This window comes from Eublepharis macularius, chromosome 1 (genome assembly GCF_028583425.1).
Source record: "Eublepharis macularius isolate TG4126 chromosome 1, MPM_Emac_v1.0, whole genome shotgun sequence".
Classification (NCBI taxonomy): Eukaryota; Metazoa; Chordata; class Lepidosauria; order Squamata; family Eublepharidae; genus Eublepharis; species Eublepharis macularius.
Genome location: NC_072790.1, coordinates 233,159,660 through 233,186,372, shown reverse-complemented (window position 1 = coordinate 233,186,372; position 26,713 = coordinate 233,159,660). Strand labels below are relative to the sequence as shown.

Below are 26,713 nucleotides of genomic sequence, written 5' to 3'. Positions count from 1 at the left end.
TTTAATCCATCAACTATTTTTTAAAAATTATACCAAGATCTTAGATGTAATTAATGGTTTTCTTATCACAGCTAGGGTCATACAGTAGCTTGAAAGGAAAACACAGGAATGTATGAATGACTTGGACGATATTTTATGAAGTTAGGCAACTTTCTGTGCTGATCTGAAAGAATACTTTGTTTCACACCATCTAAACAGCAATGTCTTAGATAAGGTCTAAGAATTAGAGCACACCAAACCCAATAAATATTAGACAAATTAACTTCCATTATCGTGAATTAATTTGGGTTCAGTTTACTGATACAATCTATATTTGTGACCTGTGTGTGATAAAAAATAGAAAAAAAATTAAAATTATATTTTAAAAGTCTTTAATCTAATTGGATCCTGCTGGTTTGTTTCACTAAAGGCAGCACTTTCTCTGGCATTTGGCAAAACTCCTTGTGGCAGGGGAAGCCCCACTTTTGTGGAGATCTACAGAAACCAGCTTACTAACTCGATGCTGAAGCCCCAGTAAGAAACCTAGAACCCCTAGGGTCCTCAGATCACAGTCTGGGAACTATATGGTTTTGAGAATAAAACTCTAGCAGAGAGGGAATCTTAGCTGCACCTGTTGCCCTGCTAAATGCTTTCAGAGTTCTGTGCATTTATGGGCCCTAAAATAAAGCCAAGGTTACGCACTATAGGAAAGCAAATTCCAACAGAAATTCATGACTGCCATCGGTGCATATTACACAAACTTGCTGACTGTGTGCAATTCACACTGTTTCTGCTGCTTGCAGCAAGTTATCAAGAAGGGCAACAAAGCTGTTCTGAGCCACCGCTTGAGGCTTCAGAGGCTTCACCAGGCACTAGCACAGCACATCTTTAAAGCTTCTCTTCACAGCTGCAGGGGCTAGAGATGTGCAACAGTAATATGCTCTCAGGATGCTGAATTCTGCCCCTTTCCTAGTGCAGAATCCACAAAGCCCTGGCTATAATCAAGACAACTGGAGAAGCCAGATGTGCAGTGGGGGTTAACAGGGAGTTGCAAGGACACCAGCTCTCCTCTAGCCCAATGGTTCTGCAAAAGAGATAGCGGAAACAGCAGTGAGCAACCCAGCTGCTTGCCTTTCGAGCCTGTGCCTGCTACCCTCCTGTATGCAGCAAGCCAACCCCACTGCGCCTCCACCACCAAGCCAAGATCCATCAGACCTCACAAGCTCTTGTTTAAGAAATAACCTATACCAGCTTCTCAACACCCACTGGCATTGTGGGTAACTGTAAAAGCTGCACCAGAGAAGCCCAGCATTTTAGCCCTGGAAATGCTACTGGGGGTAACAAGATGCCCAAGGAGCCTTTGTCTGCTACCTGGGCGAACTTCCAAACGTCTTCTGAAGGATCAGTTCAGATATCACATCATACCATGGCTTGAGGCAGCATCGCTGAGGCTTGGTGCAAGTCATCCATATTGAGAAGCCAGCCATTACTGCTGGCCAACAATCCATAGTTGCAGATGCTGCTGTGGCTGCAGAGGCTGCAACTCCAAGGAAAGGAGGAACGCTGAGCTGAGGTCAAAGCAGCAGCTCAAAACCAGGGTTTGCCTGGTGTACATTTGGAAATTCAAACCATGGTTTGGGCTCTAAACTGCTTCTCAAATTAATCAAGTCAATAAGGGGGTATCTTTGGGCGTGCATGGTCCATCTCCTCCCCCACTGATATGGTCTGTGAAAGAAGTACTTCCACATATAATACATATTTGCCATGCTGTATCCAAATTGGTGAAGTATTGGTTGTGCTTTTCATGCAAACTCAAGTTTTCAGGATCACAGTTTTGCCTGGTTTGCAAGTGTAACAGCCAATTATGGTAATTTATTAACTGGACACATGCAAGAAGGTGGCAAGCAAACTCAAGAATTCCCCAAGTGTATTTGCAGAGCAGCAAACCATGGTTTGAACCAGTCCCACAATTAGTGCAAACCATGGTTAGTTTTAGACATTGCCAGAACTGAGCAAATGTCTAGAGTCTCAAGATTATCACAGTCTGTGGCATCAGTCACAAGGCCTTTGTACACATTATATGCTAACATGTTTCTGCCACTATGAGTAAATGTTGAGCAGAGCTGGACCTAACTCTGGTTTCTCTTGAGTGTATAATACACTTTACTTGCATACACACAATCTTGGTATATGGATACTTTTAAATCACAGAATTACACTTAGCCGTTCACCAAGGAAAAACATGTTGAGTTGAATTCTGGTAGATCCTTTCAACTAACAGTGGAGCCCTCCACCATACCAAGACATACCTCTTATGCTGGGGAAAGACACTGCTGTTAGAAGAAAGGATTCACTTTGTAGAACGGCCCACAGCCAAATCCCTAAAACCCTCTGCCATGGAAATATAAACCAAGCAGACAATGGACACGATCCAGCCCAAGTTAAGTCTGTCCCATGTTTTCAATTTGAGAGTTAATTACACATTTAACGATCTTTAGATAACAACGTGATGCACAAAATTCTTCGCTGTGGCTGGATCATGCCCAAACCTTTTCAACAAATACTGTTTCACTTGACTGCTCCCCAGAGCGCTGCTTACAGTGGTGGGTCTCAAGGAATGATTTTTTTTCTGTGAGATTTTACAGATATGACCCATGAAGAATGAAATAACCCCACAGATTAGTTCAAGATCACCCCCCGCCTCAGGGATTTGGGAGGGTGGCAAAACAAAAACAAAATATAACCCTGGAAGTGCCTAAATCCAGGTACAGGGAGAGGAAGAAAAACTCCCAAGCTATTTGAGTAGGCAGGGAAAGATGGAATCGCTGTCTATGCAGAAGGGGGGAAAAAGGGGGGGAGGAATTCAGAAACAGTAGCAGAAGCTGCAGATTTACCTAGAGAAAAGGTTCTTGATCCTATCCCACATGCTAACGACCGTGCTACTAACTTTATCCGAGAAACTGGGGGGGCGAGCGGGTGGGGAAGGCACGAACCAACAAAAACAGAAAACAACAGTGAGAGTCAGTGCAAGGATTCGTAGAGATGCCACGACCCCCACCGGCCCCATTCCTTCCTGGTGTCATGTGAACTGAGCAGAAACAGGGCAGAAGGATGGCAGGACAGGCAGACCAACACCCCTCCACCCATTTCTATGTGGATAGCCTGCTGCTTTCCTGAAGCGATAGCTCCCCCTCACATCCTAAAACTCTCACCCTTGGAAAACAAAACCCAAACCCCACAATGAAGGAGAAAGGCTGACAGGAGACTGCCAGCCAGTTCAATCACTGGTTCATACCCAAATTTAGGCTGACACTACAATGCCCCTTGGTTGTGGGAGAGTGGGATTGGATTACCTCAAAACCCAACCCTTGCTTCGAGGGTTCACTGGTATCCCCCACGGGCAGGGACTTTTCAGCACTGCCCCTTTGTCTGGAAGGGACAAAGTAGCTAAGTGCTTCACTGACAGCAGTGCTCTCTGCTGGAGGAAAAGGGGACTGCAGCTGAAAGGTCACCCTCTCCTTCCCAACAGCCAGTGTTCCAGCCTTACATAAAATATGCTCTCTTCTGGAAACAGCAAGACTGGTCCTCCATGGTGACAGTAAGCGGATTACAGAGGCTGGGTCAGCAATCTTCTCTCAAAGGATGAAAGCCAGGGTTGCTAACTTAAATGTCTTAAGACCCCTCCACCTCCCCCAAAATAGCAGCAGGCTTCCCTCCCCACATTAACAAGGGAAGATTGATGACAACCATTGGACTTGCCCCCTAGGAATCTCAAGTTCATCCTGGAGGAAGATAGTAACTAGATATGACCAGGAAGAACCATCCCATCCCAAAGCACGCTGCCCAGGTACTCACGAGTCCTTCTTTAAGCGCAGGTGCTCAAAGACCAGCAGCCCACGGGAGTTGACGCTCAGCACCAGCTCCCGCCCCTCCAGCAAGTCCATGCGGAACGGTTTGGCTGTCAGGATTAACTTGTGGGTCCCTTCGCCCAAGGACAGCTCCACGCTGTTGTCGTCCCGACCCATGACCGATAACCTTGGGAACAGAAGACAGAACGGTGTGGCAGGGATAAGAAAACAGAGGTTCTGAGGGAGCGGAGATAACACAGAGACTTGTGACACCTAAAAACCTATTACATTTACTGTGGAAGAAGCTTCTTCCCTGGAGAAGACAAGGATCCACCATCAAGCAAGTATTCAACTTCTAGGCTTCTTAAAAGAGTCGTCTCCCCTTCCCCCATTCTTTCTCCCCTGTCAATCCATCATTGAGTCCTCCTGATAGGTTCAATCCTAGGGGCCAAGGCTCAGCAGCAGAGCATCTACTCTGCATGCTGAAGTCCCAGGTTCCACCCCTGCCATCTCCAGTTCAAAGGACCCCAACGAGAGACCTGGAGAGCAGCTGACAGTCAAAGTAAATGAGACTGATCTTGATAAACCAATGATCTGACTCTGTATGAGACAGCGTCACGTACCTGCAGGTAAGAGAATCTCCCAGCTTACCTTTACTATTATAGAAGGAGCTGACTCAACACCCCACCCCACCCCAATACAATCCACCCTGACAGGCAGATGTTCTCCAGAACTGCAGGCGGACATCTTCTCCAGCCCTGCAACCAGAGCTGCTTTTAACTGCAGGTTCCACAGACCAAAGCGGAGACCTCCCGTATGCAGATCACACGTTTTGCATTCAAGGTTAAAACGAGATCTGGGTAACGCACAGCCCTCACTGTCCAGTACCCAAACAGACATCACTTGCGAACCAGGACCAAAATACAGGTGGGGGGAACCAACGTGCCGTGTTTTTCTGCAGTGCTCAGCCATACCTGCCTGGCATTGAACACTGCCACAGAAAGGGGTAACCAATCGGTTATGTAGCAACGTGTGATCGCTTGACTACGTGCCCCTGGGCAACGTCTTTTCTGCCACCTGCTGAGCTACTTAGCGCAGGAAGGAAGGAAGTTAAGGAAGAGGAAACTCTCCAGACGCGTGTCTTTCAAAACTAATCACTGCAAGGAGAGAGACAGCAGCCAGGCATCCTTCCATTGTGCCTGGGTCCAGCTGCAGCTGGAATCCTTCTCTCCTTGAGCAACCTTTTCTACTGCATTTTCATTTTCTCGGAAATGCTGATAGCTGCTTAGAGCAGCCATTCCCAGCTGAGAAGCAGAGTAAGACCCCAACCAATCAAGAAAATGAAGCCACTAATCTGTAAACCTTCTTTCTACCCCAATTCAACAAGTTAGCCCTACTGCATGGGGATGCACACTCCCTTTATACGAGTACCTGGTAGTTGGTGGGTCCCCGATTAACACATCCGGTACCTCGTAGCGGGGCTTGAGCGGGTTCAGCTCATTGATCCGGATCCGGGTCATGTTCCCTTTCAAGCCATACAATTCGAGCAGGAGAGGCACCTAGAAAGAAAAAGATCCAGTGGAGTCAACCGAGTTAGTCTGCAGCTGCAAAACAGTAAACAGCCCAGTAGCACCTTTAAGACTAACCAACTTTATTGTAGCGTAAGCTTTCGAGAATCACGGCTCTCTTCGTCAGATGCATCTGACGAAGAGAGCCGTGGTTCTCGAAAGCTCATGCTACAATAAAGTTAGTTGGTCTTAAAGGTGCTACTGGACTCTTTACTATTTAGAAAGAAAAAGGCAAGTCTTTATTCTACTCACTACTTTTAAGGTTCAGTTCCATCCTTCAACATCTCCCCATACTGCCCGAATTTGAAAAGTTACTATTTGAAATGATGGGTTACAACGGCTTCACACAAAATTCAAAGGCCAGTAAATCCAGCACAGCACTGAGGCCCAGTTTACCAAAAACAGCAAGAAGCGTCAGTAAACCTCTGAGGTTGGTTTGAATGCACCTGCATGGGGGGAGGGAAATTCCTTGCACCTAGAAAATTAGCATATCAGGAAGAAAGCAACACTCAAACCCTTATCCCTGTCATATAGCTCTCCCTCTGCAGGCTATTTCATACGAGGGACCCTTTCACCACCCCTCCCTGCAGTTCGAAGTGATACTATCCAGAGTTTACCACCTGACCCATTCCTTCTCTGAGCCAAGCCGAAGAGTTGCTTAAATCCACTGCAACCAATATGTTTATTATTATGTATTTATCTCACCTATCTTCCAAGAAGCTCAGGGTAGAGGGTATGTAGGCGTTCTCTCATTTTATCCTCACAACCACCCTGTGAGGTGGGCTGGGCTGAGCGTGCATGTGTGCGCACACGACTTGTCTGAGGTCCTTCTGTTTACCTTGTTTGCTTCGTTAACAAGCTGGATCTTCATGGAATCCTGGCTGAGCTGCAACGAATCCAGCAGGGCCCTGTAAGGGGAGCTTCCAGCCTTCGTGTTCCTCTGGCGCCTGAGAAGGCAAATAAAGGTTAGGCCAAAAAAAGCAGCTGCTCCATTCTCCTTGCCTCCGGAGAGCAGCAGCTTGGTTGTCTTGATACCATGAGCCCTCAGGGGAAAGAGCCATGTGCAGTTCATGCCGGAGGATAATTCTCCTTCAGCAGGTCTGAGTCAAAAAAACTGCAGGCAGCCTCATGTGGGTCCACTGGGGAAAAAAATCCAAAGCTGCAGCACAATACCTTCGATTGAAACCAGCTAAACCATCCAAGAATAGTGCAAGTTTTTGAGTTCCTCAGAACTCTTCTTCACATGGGATGCTGAATACAAAAAAAAAATGGGGGAAGAGCGCAGGAGATAATGCAGGGTATGATGGAAGGGCCCTAAAATGCTGAAATCTGTAACAGTCTTAAGGTGTTGCAGCCTTCATTACATTAGCCTGAGGCAAAGGGCAAAAATGGATTTAAAACTGCACTGAGAAATGCCAAGACAGAAAGGCAAGGGACAGCTAGGCTCTCCTTTAGAGACTATTGTAAAAAATTCAGCAGAAATTCGGTGCTCTCTCTAGTGCTAATTGGAACCCACAAGTCCCTTAAAAGGCAGGAAGACCTAGTAAAGCAACACGTGGTAGTCCTATATCAAGTTTAAAAGGTTTCCGTAGAAGCCTCGCTCAGGAAATGAGAAATGGTCCTTTCCGCAGCTTCTTCCTCCACTGTTAAGGGGCCCCAACTTACTTGCAAAAGGAGCTCTGGTCACAGGTCTTGAAGTTGCTTCTATCCACAGCCCAGACAGCCCCCAAGAAAAGAACTACCCAAGCGACAGCCGCCATCCTGAAGCTGGTGGGAAAGAGGACAGAGAAATAAATTCCTTTAAAAAAATTATTTAATTCATATATACCCTGCCTTTCTCCTCAGTCAGGACACCAAAACTGCAGATGTTGGTCTCCTCTCCTCGTTTTATCCTCACAACAGCCCTGTGAGGTAGGTTAGGCTGAAAGTGGGTGATTGGCCCAAGGTCACCCAGCGGGCTCCCATGGCAGAGCGGGAATTTGAACCTGGTTCTCCCAGATCATAGCCTAATACTCTAACCAAGACACCACGATGGCTCTCCAAAAGAAGGAAACACTAATTCCACGTGATACATCATTCGTTTACATGACATCACAGCAAGGGGTGCTATCTGCAGAGCCTCTTTGGAAAGGATTAGGCAAAAGGAAAGGGCTTCTTTGGAAAGCATTAGGCGAGATCATGGAGGAGAGGTCTACTGACAACCAGCAGCCATACAGCCTCCCATGTACTTCTCAACGCCAGAAAGGAAGGCTGTGCTGCCCCCTTCACAGAATTCTTGCGGCATCCAGACGGACTCTGCTGGGTAAGGCATCAATTCGGTACAATCCAACAAGGAATTCTCACACTTTGAAGGAAAGCAGGCAGGAAGGTTTATTGCAGGGCACTGTATCTCATATCACGGCCGAGACAAACACAACTGGACTTTGCTTGATCCGCCCCCCTCCAACAGGCAAGAAGATTAAGGCGGCAAATATAAACACCCCAACTAATTTGCCTGGATTTTTGGCCTTTTACAGACATCGCCAAAGATTCCACAAGCAGGACAGGAGAAATCCCCCAATACCTAAATGGGGAATTCAAATGCCGATCTTTAAAAGTGGTGCCCATGTGCTTGAAAGATACGGAGATTAAGCATTTGCATTTGGAAACTTGCAGGCTAATCACATACTCGTATGTCACAAGGTTGTTGCGAGGATAAAATGGAGGAGAGGAGAGTGATGTAAGCTGCTCTGGGTCCCCATTGAAAGGAAGAGGATAAATGAAGTAAAATTAAAATAAATTTGCAAAGCATAATTTAAAACACAGGTGTATTTCTTTAAGATAAGCAATGCATGGGAGGGGGTGCTGGTGGGCTCTACAAACCCATATTAAACAATAATACAATCAGCAGTTCTAGCTTCTCCCATTACGTCCCTTGCAAGGCACTGCGCTCTGCGGATAAACAACTCCTGGTGGTCCCCGGCCCGAAGGGACATCCGTCTGGCCTCCACCAGGGCCAGAGCTTTTCCTGCCCTGGCCCCAGCCTGGTGGAATGCTCTCTCGCTGGAGGTCTGGGCCCTGCGGGACCTATTACAGTTCCACAGGGCCTGGAAAACGGAGATGTTCCGCTGGGCCTTTGGTTGCGTACCAGCAGGTGCCCCCCCCCATTCCATCTAAGATCACCACTTCTTCTATGACTGCCTTCGGCTATGAGTTCTGGCCATAGCTATGACTTATGCAGGTCTTTTATCAGTATCTAACGTAGCCTATGTATAATGGCGCCTGGAGTATTTTAGTGTAAATTTTAAGTGTGTTTTTAAAGTTGATTATTAATTTATTGTCTTATTGATGATGTGAGCTACCCTAAGCCCATTCGTGAGGAAGGTGGGATATAAGACAAACAAACAAACAGAACACTTTTCAAGTGTGCCAAAGTCTTTACATACATTCCCTCCAATCCCTACAACCACCTTGTAATGTAGACCAACTAATGTAGAACACAGTGACTTAGAGACTGAATGAAAACTAAGGAAGTCTCCGATTTGGTTATCAACTCTGCCATCAACTCACTATGAAGCAACTCACTCTCTCTGTAATACCACTTCAGTCAACAACAAACTTGGTAGGTCAATCATATCAATAGAAGAGAGAAACAGGTTCCCCCTCAAAGAAGAGATTTCTGTATAGAGTCTCCCTCTGCATGGGGAAATACGGTCATTTCTAAATTTAACAAAGATAATTCCACCTCACAACAACCACCCCCCCCCCCACAATCTGATAAGGATTGTTTTCTTGTTGCTCTTTAAAAATCTTGCTCTGGGGTGGGGGTGAGGGTTGGGGTAATGTGAGGATTACAACAATTTCAAACTAGAGACTCAGAGGTTCACTCCCTTCGCCACTACACCTCCACAAGCTCTGTCTTCCTAGAGCTCCCGAGAGGTTTATAAGACTGGGAATTAGAATTAGCAGTATATCTAATAGTAAACTGGCTAACTCGTGTGTTGACAGCAAAAGCCACATAACAGAGCCACCCATACACAAGGCAGTTGACCAAGAGAGAACAAAACACAAAACAGGAGCAGTGAAAATGTGCTGGAAGGGACAGAATGCTGAACGCAGCAAAGAGCCAGATAAATTTAGGGAAAGGGGGAGTAGAATAAGAGCAATACATCTGTTGAAGCTCCTGAGAGCTCTGGAAACCCAAGAGAGACAGACTGGAAGCTTTCCATCTTGTTTCCTCAAGACTCCTCACAAACCCTCATCTTATTATTTCTAGAGGGCCAAACACTACTACAGGCAAGGGGTTTTAAAAACAGGGCCGACACATAGGCTTCAGCCAACAGGAAGCTTCTGAGGCATTTCTCTCCAAAATGGAGTCTCATATTCCAGCCCCCCCCCAGGATGCGCTAGAGCCATGCGCTCCTTATTATGAAATCCAGAGCAGTTTCTAGTCCAAGGCACATGCCAGAACTATCAAAGCACAAGGAGCAAAGGTCAGGCATCTCCCATGCTGAAAGTGCAAAGGTCATTTCCAATCTCCACATAAGCTACAACCAACAGATTGTAGACACAAAGCAGGCACCGAGTGCCAGGGATAAAAACAGCCTGCTCAGGGCTTGTCACTTGGGGAATATCAGGTTCTAAAAAGTGTTCCATCGTCGGCACCCACCTCTGCCTCTTGATCCCTCCTACCTCAGCACCACATCCACAATAGTCTCAGATTTCTACCGTTTTAAGTTTTGTGTGTCCAAGACCAAACTTCCCATCTTTTCTTCTAAGTGTCCGTCTATATTCACTCACATCTATTTATACAATCTACACTGTATAACACATTCAAAGCCTGGGCCGCATTTTTGATTCTCCTCTCCCCTTCGCTTCCCATGTCCAGGCAGTCGCCACATCACTTCCCCTTTTAGAATAGGGCAAACAAGACTGCAAACTCTCTGCTCTTCTGTTGCCATCCATCCACCCTCTCATCTTTGCCCTGTTCTCCCGCCATCTTCTGCGATGCTCATTCTCAAAGTACACCAGTAGCTTCCTGTCTGCTCCTAGATTCAGATGAAGCATCTTTACCTTTCAAGACCTCCATGGCCCTTCCTATTCCTTCGCTCTCATGTATACCCCAGCTTGTAACCACTGCTCCTCCAGTTTCACCATTCTCCGGCCCCATCAAACAACTCTGCCCTTTCTGCCCCATGTACACCTCTCGAGACCGTTGTGTGATGCCACCTCTCACTTCCTTCAAACTCCTCCTGAAACATCACTTTTTCTGCAAAGTCTTCAGCACAACTATTATGTTGTTTATCCACTCTGAGAGCAGACTATAAATTAAATCAAATAAAATTAAATTTTAAAAAGACACATGAAACTGAACAGAGCTTATTCACCCTACATTCACCCTCAGTCCTCACAGCCTCTCCTCCTGCTGTGGCTTCCCTTGTGTCCAATCCTAGCATGTAGGAACTTTGGGGCAGAGACCTGTCTTCTTATTGCTACTCTGTAAAACACTGGGCACATTCATGGTACTAAACAACTGGAAAAGCCCTTATTTCTGTTGTCTTCCTTCCCTGCCAGAAAGCCATAGTAAGCTCTTGAGGGGGAGTAGAATATTTCAGTTTATGTTAATCTGTGAAGTACATAGGGTGTTGTTTCAACATCAAAGTAGGCAGAGGAGCAAAGCTATGGACCAAGGAAATGTCAAAAAAAATGCACTGGTCTGGCCTGGGTTGAAACTATTTTACAACTATTAGTTGTAAAAGCAAGATCTGCCAAAAGGTGAAAGTCCTTTCACTGAGAGAATTATAACAGAAACTTGCAGCTCCGCTCCAATGAACACACATGGTTCCAAATCCATCTTTTTAAACCAATTTCCCAACAGCACCAGATACACAGAAAGCTTCTGCCTTCTCAGGAAACCCAGCCCACATGAATGAAAACAAGTAATTTAAAACACAAATATAATGGAGATTTACAAAAAAATGCCAGACAAAGGACAGGGCAGTAGGGATCCTCAATCTCCTTATCAGGAATGTACTTGGGTGGCTGAAGGCAAGTTTCTCAACCTTAGCTTCCCAGCAATAAACAGAATTCCTGCATAAAATGAAGGAGAATAAGGAAATCTGCAAAGCATAAGACTGATGTGAGTTAGTGGAGAGGAGAGGCAAGCAAAGGGGAAGAATTAACTGCATATCGAAGCCCTGAGAAGCAAGCAAACAACTGAGAAGAGAAAGGGCTAGGCCAGTGGGCATGAAGGGGAAATTTAAGAAGGGAACCTGAGTCAGCGTAAGATCCAGTTCAATAACACTTTACAGACCAACTAGATTTCCAAGGTAGGAGATTTCGACAGTCAAAGCTGGGGCAGGGAAGGCCTTGACTCTGGGGGTTGGGAAAAAGAGAGTTGGGAAGGATCTAGACTCTACAGGGCTGTGGGCACAAAGAAGCATGCACAGGAGGCACCGGAGCAGAGGGGAAAACGGCAGCCCTCGCGAGCCTGGAGGAAGCACAGGCAGCTACAGGGAAGCAGAGGGGAGCACGTGGCGGCCTGGGGATGCGAGGCGGGCTGCGGCCAGCCCAGGCAAGGGACCCTGCGAGGAGCGGCCATGCGGGTCGGTCGCGGGGCTCTTGGAGAGTCTGGCGGGGACAGGCGGGATTCAAAAGGAGAGGAAGTTCGTCCTCTCGGGCAGGGGCGGCGGTTGCAGCGCCTTCTTCCTGGCGCCGGCGCTATTCCCAGGCGGGCCCCGTACTCACCGCCCTCCCGCTGCCGCCATCTTAGATCCGGGTCGGCCCCGCCCCACCCAGAAGCGCGGCGCCTCATTGGCTCCTTCCGGTTGACTCCGCCCCTCCCGCTCCACCAATCGCGTGGCAAGACGCGTATCTCCCCGGTGCGTAATGATTCATGAGAGGGCGTTCCTTCTGACTCGCGCGGCGGTTGATGGGTGCGGGAATGGAAGTTGGCGGGAGGCGTACTCGGACGCCTGGGTCCTTTTCTGAGGAGGGAGGGGAGGGGAGACGGAATAAGCGATTCGGATGCCTGGGACCTCGGGGCGGGGGTGAGAGGCAGAGTGTTAAATTTCTCTTCTTAGTTCAGATGAATTCTGGCAAAGGTTTTTCTCTGTGGTCCTTTCCGAAAAAGGATTGTCAGTAAGCATATAGCTCAAGATGGGTAGCCGTGTTAGTCCGCCTGCAGCGGTAGAAAAGAGCAAGAGTCCAGTAGCACCTGCAAGACTGACAAAATGTATGGCAGGGTATGAGTTTTTGTCACAGCGCGCTTCTCCAGATCAAGTGAGCTGTGACTCAGGAAAGCTCATATCCTACCACAAATTTTGTTAAGTCTTATAGGCGCTACTGGACTCTTGCTCTGTCCTAAGCAGTTACTCCAGTCATAGCCCATTGAAAATAATGGGCTTAGACTGGAGTAGCTCTGTTTAGGATCGCACTGTTAAAGAGTAATAAAAGGCAATTGTTGGAATTTGACTCCAGTGGCACTTTAAGAGTCCAACAAGATGCCACTCTGAAGGTGCCGTTGAACTCAAAGCCCACCATTCTACTGCAGACCAGAAGGGCTACCTGCCTGAAAATATTTGTTGGAATTAGTACTTATGGAGTTTGTTTTATTGCCTTTTGCCCCACAGAGCTGGGTGTAAGCCAGCAATACCCAAAGCAGAATGACCAGGACTCAGTATCAGGCCCCTGAGGAATGTTCCTTTCTTTTAAACCATTTTTGATGTTTTCGTCTCTGTGTGTGTTTGTGTGCATGTGTTTAACATCCAGCTGGACTAAGAGTTTTAATGAACTTGAAAGCTCACACACTGTGTGTGTCATTTGGTTGGGGGACTGATTTAAAAATAAAATCATGTGGATTGTGTTCTGATATTTTGGATTTTACTTTGGGACCCACACTAGTGCTAACACCTTTTTGAGGTGCCTTTGACCTGTTGTGGAAAATGGCGGGGTGTTTTTAATGATCATTTTAGAAGCTCCATAACCAAAAAGATCTACCAAATGTGTAAAGCCAACTGGGTTCAGGAAAGAATTTTTAAAGTGGGCAATCAGGTTGTTTAGCATTTGTGAAATTTAGGCAGTTTCCATGTCTTTGTTCCTTTTATTTATTGCTTTGTTTACCGGTTTTGCAGTTCTGCTCCTTTACATGTGTGTATCATAAGATTGTTAGTGTGTTGCTCTCTAATTTTTTTTGATGGAATCTCACTAAACATTGGTTGCATTTTTCTAAGGTTATTGCATTGTTTTAAATTATACAATCTGCACTGAGTGAAAAATGCCTACTATAAATAAATAAACAGGTATAAATCAAAATCTCTCTTCTCCCGTTGTACCATTCTGTTATGCCTGTATGTGATGTGCTCATCTATCCCAAGCCCAGTGAACTTTCCTCTCTGCAAAGTTCCCATACAATGGCCACAGAGTCTATTGTGGAAATCTCCTTTACTGAATCACTTATCTTCTCCAAAGCTGCCCCCCTAAAGTCTTTTGTCAATTTCACCTTCCTGTTTTGGACATAACACAAGTGAATTTGACAAGGTTTCCCTAGCAACACTGGTAAAGGATTGGCTGCAGAAGGACAACAGAGATTCAGGGATAAAAAGTATGGCACAGAGCAACAGGCAAGACTACCCCATACAAGACTCAACACAAGTGTTCAAAGCATTAGCTACATATAGGTAATTTGCTCTTACAGATTAATTTCTTCATCCTCTTCAAACCTGCTCTCCCAATCCAACAGAGGCAGGATATGGTCTGAAGGCAGGCAGCAATCTAGGTATGCAGTTCCAGCTAGCAATCTAGCGGGCAGAGTACCCTGCATACCGCCTTATGCACATGTTGTCAAGTCACTACCAATTTATGCTGACACCATCAATGGGTTTTCAAGGCAAGTGAGAAGCAGAGGTGGTTTGCCATTGCTTTCCTCTACAGAGTCTTCCTTGGTAGTCCCCCATCTAAGTCCCAACACTGCTTATCTTCCAAGATCTCACAAGATCGGTCTATACCATGCCACCTTCTCTCCCAGGATACTACCAACTTCCCAAATAATGGAAAGTGGGATTAAAATATAACTAATAAAAGTAACAACACCTGCAGAGTTCCTGTTACATTTGACAAAACGTCAAAGTCTCCCACATATATATTTATAGAAACGTAAAGCTGGAAGGGACCTGAGGGTAATCTAGTCCAATCCCCTGCAAGAAATTCACAGCTACCTCATCCCTTCACTCCCTCACCCACCATCAATGACTGCTGCTCTGTGCCCAGAGGAAGAATAGAGGATTCCTCTAGAATCCCTGGGCAATATGGCCTGGAGGAATATTCCTTCCTGATCCCAAAGTGGCAATCAGAATTACCCTGGGCATTTAAGAAAGGGCCAAAAGAGCACAGCACCAGCTTATCCCTTTCTGCCCTCTTTGCAATCTGCCGAATTTCATACTAAGTCATAGAATCATCACTGTTGACAGATGGCAGTTGAGCCTCTGCTAAAGAACCTCCAAATAAAGAATCCACTGTCTCTTTAGGAAATCTCCACAAAGTGCATCGGGTACTCAGAAAAGGGTTTTTTTCCTGTAGCAGTCCCTGGAACGTTGTGTTTGAACAGCCCATGCTGCAAAACCCTCTCTACTAGTGCCAAGTTTATCTGCAGAGGCGTCCCACTCCCCAGTCCCCCATATCAGGAACATTATGTGCTGGATCACATTGTACATCCACTCTTTTCTCTATCCAGCTTTCGACTGGAAATGCTAGTGACTATCAGCCCTCCACTTGAAAATGAAAGCCAGAAGATGCAAAGGTTCCTTCTTCCTTAATTTTTTTTAAATTTAGAAAACAAACTACACTGCCCACCAAAGCTGGAATTTGGGGATGTAAAAGGGAAGAAGAGTCAGCAATTGTCTGGTTCTGCTCGGCTGGGGCCAAGGACCTATATGCCAATGTCTGTTTTACTGCTTCCGCTGAGTAAAATTTCTAGGTCTTGGGTCAGCAAGAGAGGTCAAGAGGCCATCAGGGCTAAAAGACACTCAGCAGAATCAGTCTTACAAGGTGGTAGAGTCCAGTAGCACCTTTAAGACTAACCAACTTATTTGTAGCATAAGCTTTTGAGGACCACAGTTCTCTTTGTCAGACGATGCATCTGACGAAGAGGGCAGTGGTTCTCAAAAGCTTATGCTACAAATAAGTTGGTTAGTCTTAAAGGTGCTACTGGTTTCTTTACTATTTTGCAACTACAGACTAACACAGCTAACTCCTCTGGATCTAGTCTCACAAAGAACTCTCAGGACTATTTACATTACCACTGACAAGCCAGTGACAAAGACAGGTGGCTCCTCAAGTGGAAGAAGAAAAAAAAGGGGGGCATCAAAACAAAGAAGGAACAGCAATGGTGCAGGAAAAGAATTCTTTAATGACCAATATACAGAGCATATGCAAAGTGCAATACATTTTTGTTATCTAGAAACCTACACCAACATAGGCTTACATATATTAATAAACATTCCATATCTTACATTCACAAAAGATGTTTTATAAAAGCTCTTTAAAAAGTTACCATAGTGAAAACTTACTGACCTTCAGAATTCTTATGGATGTCTATTTTGTCTGTGCACTGGATGCAAAATGTATACTCCCCTTTTGTCACAATGTGGCATACTCCCATCACTGTGTTGGTGAAGGTTTCTAGATACCAAAAATGTACTGCACTTTGCATATGCTCTGTGTATTGGTCCTGTTTTTTTAAAAAAAATTAAATGTGTTTTATTTTATTTATTTATTTATTGCATTTCTAGACTGCCCTCCCTGCCAGACGGGCGGTGTAACAGCATACAATTTGTAACATGCAGTTTAAAAACAATAAAAACATAAACAAACATTAAAACACTATTCCATATACAATAAAATTTCTCAATTGACGGAATAAATATCAAAATACAGCATTTTAGGCACAGGGCTTGGCTCTTACATCATTCCCTGCGACATATGTATGAGCTCCTGCTTAGATGGTGGACAGTCTTCAGTGGTATGGCCGGCAAGAGGACAGCCTAGCCTCCAACAAATGCCTGGCGGAACATCTCCATCTTGCAGGCCCGGCAGAAAGATAAATCCCGCCGGGCCCTAGTTTCCTCAGACTGAGAGTTCCACCAGGTTGGAACCAGAACCAAAAAGGCCCTGGCTCTGGTAGAGGCCAGACGGAATTCCCTGGGGGCAGGGACCATCAGCAACTGCTTATTAACTGATTGAAGCGACCTCCGGGGAACATTTTATCATTTTTGGAATGATACATTAGTTACTTCTCATATATTGTTTTATTGGTAGAGCCCCCTGATGAAGTTAAGGCGAAATGTGTAGGGGTTACCTGATATTAAAGAATTCTTTTCCTGCACCATTGCTGTTCCTTCTTCAGTTGGGACCCAATTGCTAACCTATAGCTGCATATGTGTGGGTGTAGAAATGGATGGGAGCGTGAAGAAGAGCAGTAAACTGACTCCATACTTGTAACGCCAGATTAGAACAAGAACACTACTGAAAGGTGGTGACTGGCTCAGGTCTACTCTAAGAAACACCAAAGAGGTAGCCGCTACCCTGCTTGCCTCTTGGCTCTGGTGCAGAACCTTAGTTCAAGAAATTAATTGGTCTCAGAAAAATATGCCATAGTTAGAAAGCTTTGTGCTACAGCAGAAAGGTGGCCTCAGTTCAGAGATGATGTAGCTTGTGCCAGAGAACTGTAAACTTCCCCAAATCACACAAATCTCTTCAGCAAAGCAAAACATCAGTTCCTAGCCAAGTAGAAAGCCACGGGCACACCTACGCTAACAGAGATCAGCACAAATAAGTGGTTTTCACCTCCTCGTGTTGTCCTTCCAATGAAATTCCACAGATCTCTTTTCTGGAGATATTTTTTAAAAATGCATGGAAATTTGATCACAATATTCTACACACACACACCTTTTGTACAATGGGGAAAACATTTCTGCACAACTGTCACAGATGTTCTTAGATCCTCAACAGAATCACTGTGATCTGGATTCTATAGAAAGGCGATCAAAAGCTGCTCCGAGTTGATCGGTAGAAACAGCAGAGATCCTTGCTTCATGGCCTGAACCAATTGGGAGAGGAGGGGAGAACGCCACAACCTTCAGCTTACATTGCACCAGGCTATGTAAATGCAGCCAGGTCAGCTGATACTGATGCCCATATCACATGACACAACAGCGTAGACCAGACCATAGCCTGGCTGTCAAAGTCTGGCTATAGCCAAACCATGAATACTGTTTCAGGTAAGTTCACCGTCTTTAGTTATTTAGGAGGAATAGCCACTTTTTATGAACTAAACTACAGACAGACATCTGCGGTAATTTTTCAAGCAATGTTGGATTTATCAGGGTTGGGAGAAGGAGGCCAGGACCACCTGCTACACCATCCTTCCCCAACTGCCCCCTCCATCTGATGCCCCAGCTGGACAATTTTGCAACAGCTCTTCATTCACTGACCAACAGACCTGAACAAGCTACAAAACGCCCCCCATCCCAAAACACAATAGCATCACAAGCTAAGGCCACGCAGCAGAGTCTTAAAAAAGCAGCTAAGTCTGGAATCGCCCAGAAAGCAGGCCCAGGCGGTCAATGTTCTTATGCAGGACGCTGTGTAGAACACACAGGTATTTGCCAACATCAGCGTCTCTAGAAAAATCCCGAAAGAACAACCCCGTGGCAGCATCAAAGGTGAACTTCTGGGGCAGTGGACTGTTATCGCGTAAGTAGTCCCAGACACTGAGGAGCAAAAGGTGGACCTCAAAGGGTGCCAGCTGGTCAAAGATCTCGTGCATGTTGCTGAGAACAGGGGGAAGAAGGTGGCCTTCCCCCATGCAGGCCACCAGGGCACAGGAAGCCTGCAAGTGCCAGGGGGAGCTGACGGTGTCATTCTCCCGTGAAGCCTCCCAATGGGCCATGAGCGTCGCCATAAGGCCCCGGAGCAAGACTGAGCAATAACACAAAGCCGGCCTCCCTGCTGCTACTAAGTACAGAAGCTGAAAGAGCAAGGGGTTGTCACGGAAGCATCTCCCTATCTGGATGTCCCGCTCTACAGTGTTGCGAGTATGCTCTTCCGGAGGCCATGCCAGCTCGCTGTTGGTGACGTCAGGGCAGACGGTCTCCACCAGGACCACTGCCACTGTCTTTGCTGCCTCCGGACTGATGACAGCTATGGTACGCTGCGGGGACTCTGAGCTGCAGCGCCCTGCCCCACAACACCGCAGCAGCAAGCTCAGAAAGGTCTGAGCGTTGTGGGCAATCTCTTCTGGTTCCCGATTATACGGAGTGTGGGGTGGCTTCAAACCCTTCCCGATCACCCCAGCATGGAACACTGACCACACACTGCCTGAGAAGTTCACAGCAGCCATAAAGCGCCGGTTGATGTCCAGCAGGGAAACCTTGGCACCTTCCAAACCAGCGTCGTTCCCAGCAGCGGGAGGTTCAGCCACTCCACCAAAGAGCTCAGCATTGCCTTGGTGCAAGGATCCCTCCACCAAGTACTGGAGGATGGCTTTGCTGGCAGTGGGCGAGGCCCCGCTCAGACAACAGAGGAGGCGGCTCCCATAGCTGATGCCTGTAGAGCACTTGTAGAGCAACACCAAGAAAAAATGGTGCACAGCAGACCGGATGAGGAAGAGGAGATGAGCTGGCCGGATAGCTTTTGGCATGGGGCAAACAGAAAGCAGCAAGGAGGCTGCCTGGGCAACCTCAGGGTTGGGATGCAGCAGGAGCTGACCAAAATCATACAGATGCAACGAAACTGCCTGGCCCAGCTGGTGGCCCATGGAGGACGGACCCTCGTCCTCCCACTGCATGATCAAGGCCAGATTTTGGAACAGCTGAGCTGTGTGCTGCTCGGACAGACTGCCTGCATGAATCTGGCTCACACACTTCTGGACTGTAGTGGGTAAGAGGTCACTCATGCAAGAGCTCAGCACAGCATAGAGTTGTGTTGCTAGGCTCAGTTCCTCCTGGCTCTTGGCCAGAGTCAGTAAGTAGAAGAGGGCCTCGCTGGCGCAGCTCGGGGTGCAGTAAACCGATAACAGGACAAGCAGCTGGTGCTGCCACAGGAAACGCTTCCTCTCCAGCCGCAGTGTTTCGATGCAGAGTTCTTGCACGTGGCCCTTCAGCTCATCCAAGAAAGGCACAGCCCGGGGCGGAGTCTCTACCAAGCTGGCCGACCCTCGGTTGTACACCAGCTTCTGAAGGTTTAGGAGCAGCAGCTGGATGACGCGGTCACAAGCTTCTCGTACGCTGTCGTGGACAGCCAAGCCTGGGGTGGTGATGACAGAAGCGGGCATGGCCGTGTTGATGAGGAACTGGAGAGTACGGTAGGCACCTCCTGACGTCTGGCAGATAAGATGCACCACAATGCTCACCATGTTCTCCAGTTCCTCCCGAGGAAGTGAAGCAAAGTGTTGGTGGAGTTGGTTGAGTACGCTCGGCTTGAGGGAGTCCACGAGTTCTGCCGAGATGGTGCCCAGCAGAGTGGGGGACATGACAGCCAGCTGCAGCAAGAAGGGCACGGTGGCCTTCTGCTGCTGGTCCCGTGCGGGGCCCAGGCTCCCATGGAACATCCTCAGCAGCTCCTGCTTGATGCTCTCCGAGTGGCGAGAGGCCAAGTGGCCCAGGATGCCCACCACTGAGGCGATCTTGGGAACCCTCTTGTCAGCAGCAGTGCTGCTTGGGAAGAGAAGGAGGTCAGCTGAGGCTGTCCCATGCATGCAGAAATCCTTAAGGCCACAGGACAGCACCCGATTAATGATCGTGTTGGGGAAAGATGAGCCAATGTGGGCCACTACCCAGTCGAAATGTGGTGAGTGCTGAACGGAAGTGTCCAGGAGGGCATCCACGCAAGCGTCCGGACAGGTGCTGATCATAGATGAGAGGCACTGTGTGTAGATCTCCATCAGCGTCCGCGTCGCCTTACAAGACATCCACAGCTGCAGCAACTCATTGAGGCTGCTGGCATGGGGCACTCCGTGGCGGCCGGCATACTTACTGCTCAGTTGCCCCATCAGGTCGATAGACCAGGCTGAGACTAAGGCTGCCCATGCCTTGGGATTCATGTGGACAAACTCAGACAGCACAGCCTGGATCTCCTGAACCACATCGTCCAGGTTGGGACCCTGGGAGCGGACACAGCTCAGTCTACCTTCACTGTTTTCCAGTTCCAACAAGTAGGTGCACACATACTCATCAAAGACACCTCGAAGGTGATCCAGGACAGCACTGCGGGCAGGTGGGAGGCTGCGCAGCAGCAAAATGGCACATCGGGCATGCTCCTTGATGGTGAGCTTGTTACCATGTACGGGGTCTACACCACTAAGGAAGGCTTTGATCTCCTGAGCCAGCTCCTGGGAACTGTTGAAGAAGAAAAGGAAACAGTATCAGTCTTGAGTTCATCAGACAACATGCCAGGTAGAGATTTTGTGCCCAGGTCTATAAGTACCGTAAACTGCATATGGCCGTCTGAACATGCTCTCTGTAAATAATTAACCTATGGCATGTTTTGCTTCTACTTTATATTTGTATATCTATTTATGAACTTTTAAACCGTTTTAATGTCCTGCTTATGCTGGTCGCAGACCGTAATCAATAAACTTGAGCTGAGAGAACCCAAGCATGGGTATAAACCAGTTCTTCTTGAGAGGGAAAAAGTCACCCCTCATCATTGAGTTTCCTTTTAAAGGCATCCCCTGAGGTCAGATTAAGAGTTTACCCAGTTTTTGGACACTTACAAAAACAAGGGAGCAAGCCTAAGCATGGTTTATTCAAATGTAAGTCATTATTCAGCAGGGCTTACTCTCAGGAAAGAGTTTTTTCAATGGCAGCGTAAATCTGCTAATGCAAGAATCCTTACTTTGGTTCTCACCCTTCCAAGGGGCTTGCAAGTTCTAACATAGCACTAGATTGGTTGTGGAAAGTGCCCTCAAGTCACAGCCAGTTTACGGTAACTCCTGATGGGGTTTTCAAAGCAAGAGAGAGGTGGCTTGCCATTCCCTGCCTCTGCATAGCAACCCTGGACTTCCGTAGTGGAAGTCCCATCCAAGTACTAATCAGGGCTGACCCTGCTTAGCTTCTAAGATTTAATGAGATCAAGAGGACAATACTAGATTAAATTTGGGTAATTGCAACATTGTTAACTTACAAGTCTCCATGATCATCTTAAAATTGAAACAAATGGGACTAAACATCACGTCCTCCCACAAAAACTTTTAAAATTTTCCTTCTATTTCTATGTATATGCTATATATGTGTAGCCTATGGATGAGCTCTGTGCAGCTCTGTAAACAGTAACTTATCCTAGTAACTATATTACTTTATTGTAATTTTTTTAAAAAACTACTTCCACATAAGATGTAGTATAAATATGATCATATCGAGGTATCTGCACAAGAAAGTTTGGTTATAAGACAACAAGGAAAAGTGAACAAGTGGCAATGGTTTCCTGTGCAAGAATCATCCTGTGACACTGAAAGAGAAGGGAGAAACGTCCAGCAAATGGCATGTCCAGACAGCCTTATGGATAGAATACTGGATTTCAAAACAAGAAAGTTTTCGATTTTTCTGCTTTGACCTCCACCCGAAGCATTCTATTGGAACTCAAAATCTGCTACCCCATCAAAACAACAATATTAATAACAGTATCACATCACCCATGCATGGATCTTGTCTGCCTCTCCCAGATACTCATGAAGACTCATTACTAGCCATCCCCCCCCAAATCTGTGACATCTCCACCACTGCTCATTCCATATACACCCCAACCTTATACAATGATGTGAAGATCAAATCAAGAGTTAATATGCACCCTAGCCCACTAGCATAAGAACAAAGAAATTGTTTTGCCAGATCTAATCAGAATATAGTTTCCAGCAGTAGCCAGTAATCTGCCACCACATGGTACTCAATGGTGCGCTACTCGAGAGCATGAAGGTTCTTTATAGCTATCATGGAGGATAGATGGTGCGGTGTAGTGATTAGAAATGGTTCAGTGAAATCTGGGTTGAGTTTCCACTTGCCATTACTTACATGGGATAAATATTTAAAAACTTAACATTTTCCTCCTGCTGCCTGAAGTGACACCGTCTGTTCTATCAACATTCTATGTCCTCATTCCACTATGTATGAAGCCCACCCACACATCCTTTCCTTTTATTCCACTTTTCAGACTGTAAGCTTCTTGGGGCAGAGATCTATGAGCCCCACATACACAGAAGACATGATTAATGTAAGAGAAGGATCACAGAAATCTAAAGATCACTGGTTCTTCTTGGGCTCCCTTTCTGTCTAAAACCTACAACAGATTGTTGCAAGGATAAAATAGACTGGGGGGAGGGGGGACACCAGCATACATTCTGCTCAGCTAATCGGAGGAAGGAGGAGTGGGGAAAAACCTTAACATTTTATTCTTTTTTAAATCCTTTTTCCTATCCAGAAAAACCTAGATCCTAAAAGCTGCTCACAGAAACCAAATGCCAATACAAACGATGGTTAATATTAGACATGTTACTCGAGAAGGGGATTCCTAGCTGAGATTACTATTACAAAATGAATTGTTCTAATAATAATCAGGCAGGGTCCTGGAGAGGCGACATATATAGCTGGAGTAAAGCAACAACAATATAAAGTCTAATTCCACCCCCATCACCCAAGCCCCTAGCCATCGCCACAGGATCCAGCTTGCAGAGCATTTCCAGCCTGAGTCTTAAGAAGCGTCCTTCCAGCAGTGGGAGTCCCAGTTCCCTAATTGGCGGGGATACCTGAGCGACGGCGGGGCTGCTGCCGGTTTCGGGCTGGGGGCGGACCCTGGAGGCCCAACCACCCCTGCGGGGTCGCATAGAGCAGACATGCCGTCCTGGGGAGACAGAAACTGGGGAAGAACAAATCCCCCAGTTACTTTTGGTTTCTGCGCTTGCGTACAGAGGGGGAACCTACAGCAATGGGCGCGCTGAGTCACTGAAAAAAGGCCCCTCCGAGTTCTGCAGTCTCTAGCACTAACGTTCCGCTACCTTCTGTAGTCACCGGACAAATGGTTACAGCGCCCTCTACTAAAGGAAAGTATATTTACTGATATTCCCTTTAAGAAAACAATGGTTTTGTGTAAACAACAACAAGAAGAATGTTTGTAAAGCAACAGTCTCGCGATACCTCGAACACTCATGTTTATTGTTACAAAAGCTAGATTGTTGTTGTGCTGAGCTAGGGTTGGGGATACCAGGGTGCAAATCCTCACTTTGCCCCTATGAAGTTCCCTGGGTAGTTGAAGATCCGTCACTGTACTGCAAGGCAGTTGATGGATAAAATTGCAAAATAGTAAAGAGTCCAGTAACACCAACTTTATTGTAGTATAAGCTTTCGAGAACCATCTGACAAAGAGAGCTGTGGTTCTCGAAAGCTTATGCCACAATAAAGTTGGTTAGTCTTAAAGGTGCAACTGGACTTGTAATGATTTTAAGTGTGTGTGTGTTTGTGTGTGTCTAAATGCTTGGTGTGGTACAGATGAGGGGGGGTGAAAGAGCGGGATGAGTGAGTGAGATGATTGGTTGATGACGGAGAGTGTGGGTGGAGTAAACTGCTGTTTTTAATTACTGAGCAGAGAGAGAACATTCAGTCTGGGCAGAGCAGGCAACCTGTGTGGAAACTTTAGGGGATTCTCATACTAGTTCATTTAGGCAAACTGTGTGGAAGCCTGAACTGTGTGTGCCTGTGAGAGAACATTCATTCTGCTTTCTGGTTTTGACAGGCAAACTTTGTGTGCACCTGATAGAAAGTATGTGTATTTGAATGAGAGATTAATCTATCTGAAACAGGCAAACTGTGTGTGCGCCTGAGAAAGTTTATGAAGATTTGTGTGACTGAATTTTAAGAACAGAACTATCTTTGAAACCATCAAGCTTAAGTACTAAAGTGAAACCAATATGCTGCTTGTAAAAATAAAAGTTTATTTATTTTATCCTACGGTATCAGTCATTCCTATATATTCCATTCCTATCCTCATGGCCACATAGTCCCACAAAGGAGTCTGACAGTTGGGCATGTTATTAAAAGCGAAATTTAAATTAACTATTTTGGAATATGGTGGCAGCAATCTATCTAGAGGGTGTAAAAAGAGGGTTAAAGGAAAAATCTAAATGAAAAAGAAAGGCTCGTAACAGGACTCTTTACTATTTTGCAACTATGAGCTAACACAGCTAACTCCTCTGAATAAAACTGGAGCGTGAACCCGACATGTTGCCTGAGTTACTTGGAAAAATGGCTGACAAAAAGATGTTCAGCTTGGCTCCACTTGTTATCTGTGAAAGCTCCAGAAGGAGCACACTCAAGGCTGGGAGAGAATACGCTAGGAACTGATCTATGGCCTTCAAGGCTTCTTTCCTGGAGCCTGTTCCAAACAGGCTACTCCAAACACTCCCTCTGTCTCTTCAGATGGCCTTCCTTTCATCACATTCTTCTTTAGATTAAACAATGAATATGAGAATAGAGAAAGAAAATACCAGGGTAAATGCAACTGCCAAGATCAACTTTAGTTTTCTTTCGAGGACAAAATAAGGGAAACATGGCTTCCCCCCCGCCAAAAGTGAACGTTTACTTCATTAATATCTATCTCTGGGGCTCTGAACCAGTCCTGGGGATTTTGCTCTCAAGCAAGCCCCAGAGACTGGCTAGCCTATCAGAGTCCCTGGAATGTCCCTGGGAGGGAGTGAACCAGCCTCTGCTTAAGTAGGGAGAACAGAGAGGTTTTCTCTCAGATAAGGTTTTTGGTGGCTGTGGATAACAGGCTTTTTATTTTGGATTTTTAGTTAAGCATTTGGGTCAGGGTAGGGTAGGAACCTTGTTTTAAGGTATTAAACAAACATCCTGTGAAGGTCCTGCCCAAAATCTATCCATTCTGGTACTGATTCTGAGGCCATGTTCTCTGAAAGTTTGAAAGGGAGGCATGGTGAGTTGTAAGAGATCCAAGGTTGGAGGCCTGAAGAATTGCAACATAATGGATTATATTTTTATCCCCCTTTTCAGTAGGAAAAACCCTGCTGGATCAGACCAATGCTCCATCTAGTCCAGTGTCCTACTCCATGCAGCGGTCAACCAGTTGCCCTGATGGGCTGACAAACAGCATAGAAGACAATGCATCTTATCCAATGAATAAAAAAGCTTAATATGCTGCCTTCTAGTAGAGATTTGCTGCCTCCTTTGTATGGGTTCCTTTTACTCACTGTGGCTGTGAGCCACTGATGGACTTCTCCATGAATCTGTCTAACCCCTTTTAAAGCTCTCTTAGCTTATGGACATTACTATGTCCCCTGGGAGTGAATTCTGCAATTTAATTGAATTTCTAGGCTGAAGGAAGTAATTTGGAGGAAGGTGCAACTTAGGAATCTCCCAGTTTAATAATTAAAGCACTGACTCATTGCCCTCTCCCTTGGCTTTCCTAATGTAGTTTTGAATCTTACCCTCCTACCCTAGGCCCCTGTGTCCTGCAGGCTTACTTGGGAGAAGAATATAGGGACACTAATGAATTCAAGAAAATAACTGCTATGACCACAAGCAAATCACTTTTCCCTAGAGAGCCATATTATTGTTTCTTTTGTAAACATATGTTTGTATGTTTCTTTTATAAACCCCTATCATGTCCTTCATTAGTCATTTATTTTTGAAACCTGAAAAGTCCCATACCTTCAGACTTTTCTCACATAGGAAAGGTGCTAGTCCAACCGCTTAATCTCCATGGTTGCCTACTTCTGTACTTTTTCTAGCTGTGTAATATCCTTTTTGAGATATGGCCACCATAGGGCTGCCAGACCCCCGGTGGGGGTGGGGGATCCTTTGCCCCCACCCTCCCGCCCCTACTTACCTGGCCAGCGGGGGGCGCGCACCTTCCATGCGCTCCCCCCTGTGGTGCTGCGCGCCCCCACGCACAGCCGCTGCCAGGATGTGTTCTGGCCTGGATTGGGGCTACTGCAGAGCGCGGGAGCGTTCCTGCGCTCCGCAGGGGCCCACAATGGGCCCGATCTGCGCCCAAATGGGCCCAATCCGTGCCCATTTTGGTGCAGATCGGGCCCGTTTAGGGCTGCTGCGAAGTGCAGGAGCGTTCCTGCGCTCCACAGCAGCCCCCAATGGCGCAAGCCAGGGGGCTGCGTGATGACGTCGCTTAAAGTGACATCATCACGCTTGGAGGAGCGCGCACACACCCCAGTAAGAGCCAGGCCCCAATCTCCCACTGGGAGATTGAGGGGGCCTGGCAACCCTAGGCCACCAGCATGGGGCATGCTACAATCTACTCAAGATAAAGCAGCCAATAAGAACA

At 46.5% G+C, this 26,713-nt stretch overlaps 2 protein-coding genes across 3 annotated transcripts in view; both read right to left on the bottom strand.

Annotated features, from left to right (window-relative positions):
- GANAB (glucosidase II alpha subunit) overlaps nt 1-12,156 on the bottom strand; it is a 33,013-nt gene extending 20,857 nt beyond the window's left edge. Inside the window, exons 1-6 of one of the 2 annotated variants that reach the window (XM_054992892.1) lie at nt 12,122-12,156; nt 7,061-7,162; nt 6,234-6,342; nt 5,259-5,386; nt 3,835-4,014; nt 2,874-2,939 (exon numbers count right to left, since the gene is read on the bottom strand). In XM_054992892.1, the coding sequence (XP_054848867.1) occupies nt 2,874-2,939; nt 3,835-4,014; nt 5,259-5,386; nt 6,234-6,342; nt 7,061-7,162; nt 12,122-12,141 (605 nt within the window). In that variant the 5' untranslated portion in view covers nt 12,142-12,156. The remainder of the gene's footprint in view (nt 1-2,873; nt 2,940-3,834; nt 4,015-5,258; nt 5,387-6,233; nt 6,343-7,060; nt 7,163-12,121) is intronic. The other variant, XM_054992903.1, reaches the window with a different exon arrangement.
- Nucleotides 12,157-15,954: 3,798 nt separating this feature from the next.
- Nucleotides 15,955-23,311, bottom strand: INTS5 (integrator complex subunit 5). The gene is made up of 2 exons (XM_054981810.1): nt 23,169-23,311; nt 15,955-20,766 (listed from the first exon to the last, which is right to left on the bottom strand). The coding sequence occupies exons 1-2, from the start codon at nt 23,255-23,257 to the stop codon at nt 17,955-17,957; spliced, it is 2,901 nt and encodes a 966-aa protein (XP_054837785.1). The 5' UTR covers nt 23,258-23,311; the 3' UTR covers nt 15,955-17,954.
- Between the last annotated feature and the right edge of the window lie 3,402 nt (nt 23,312-26,713).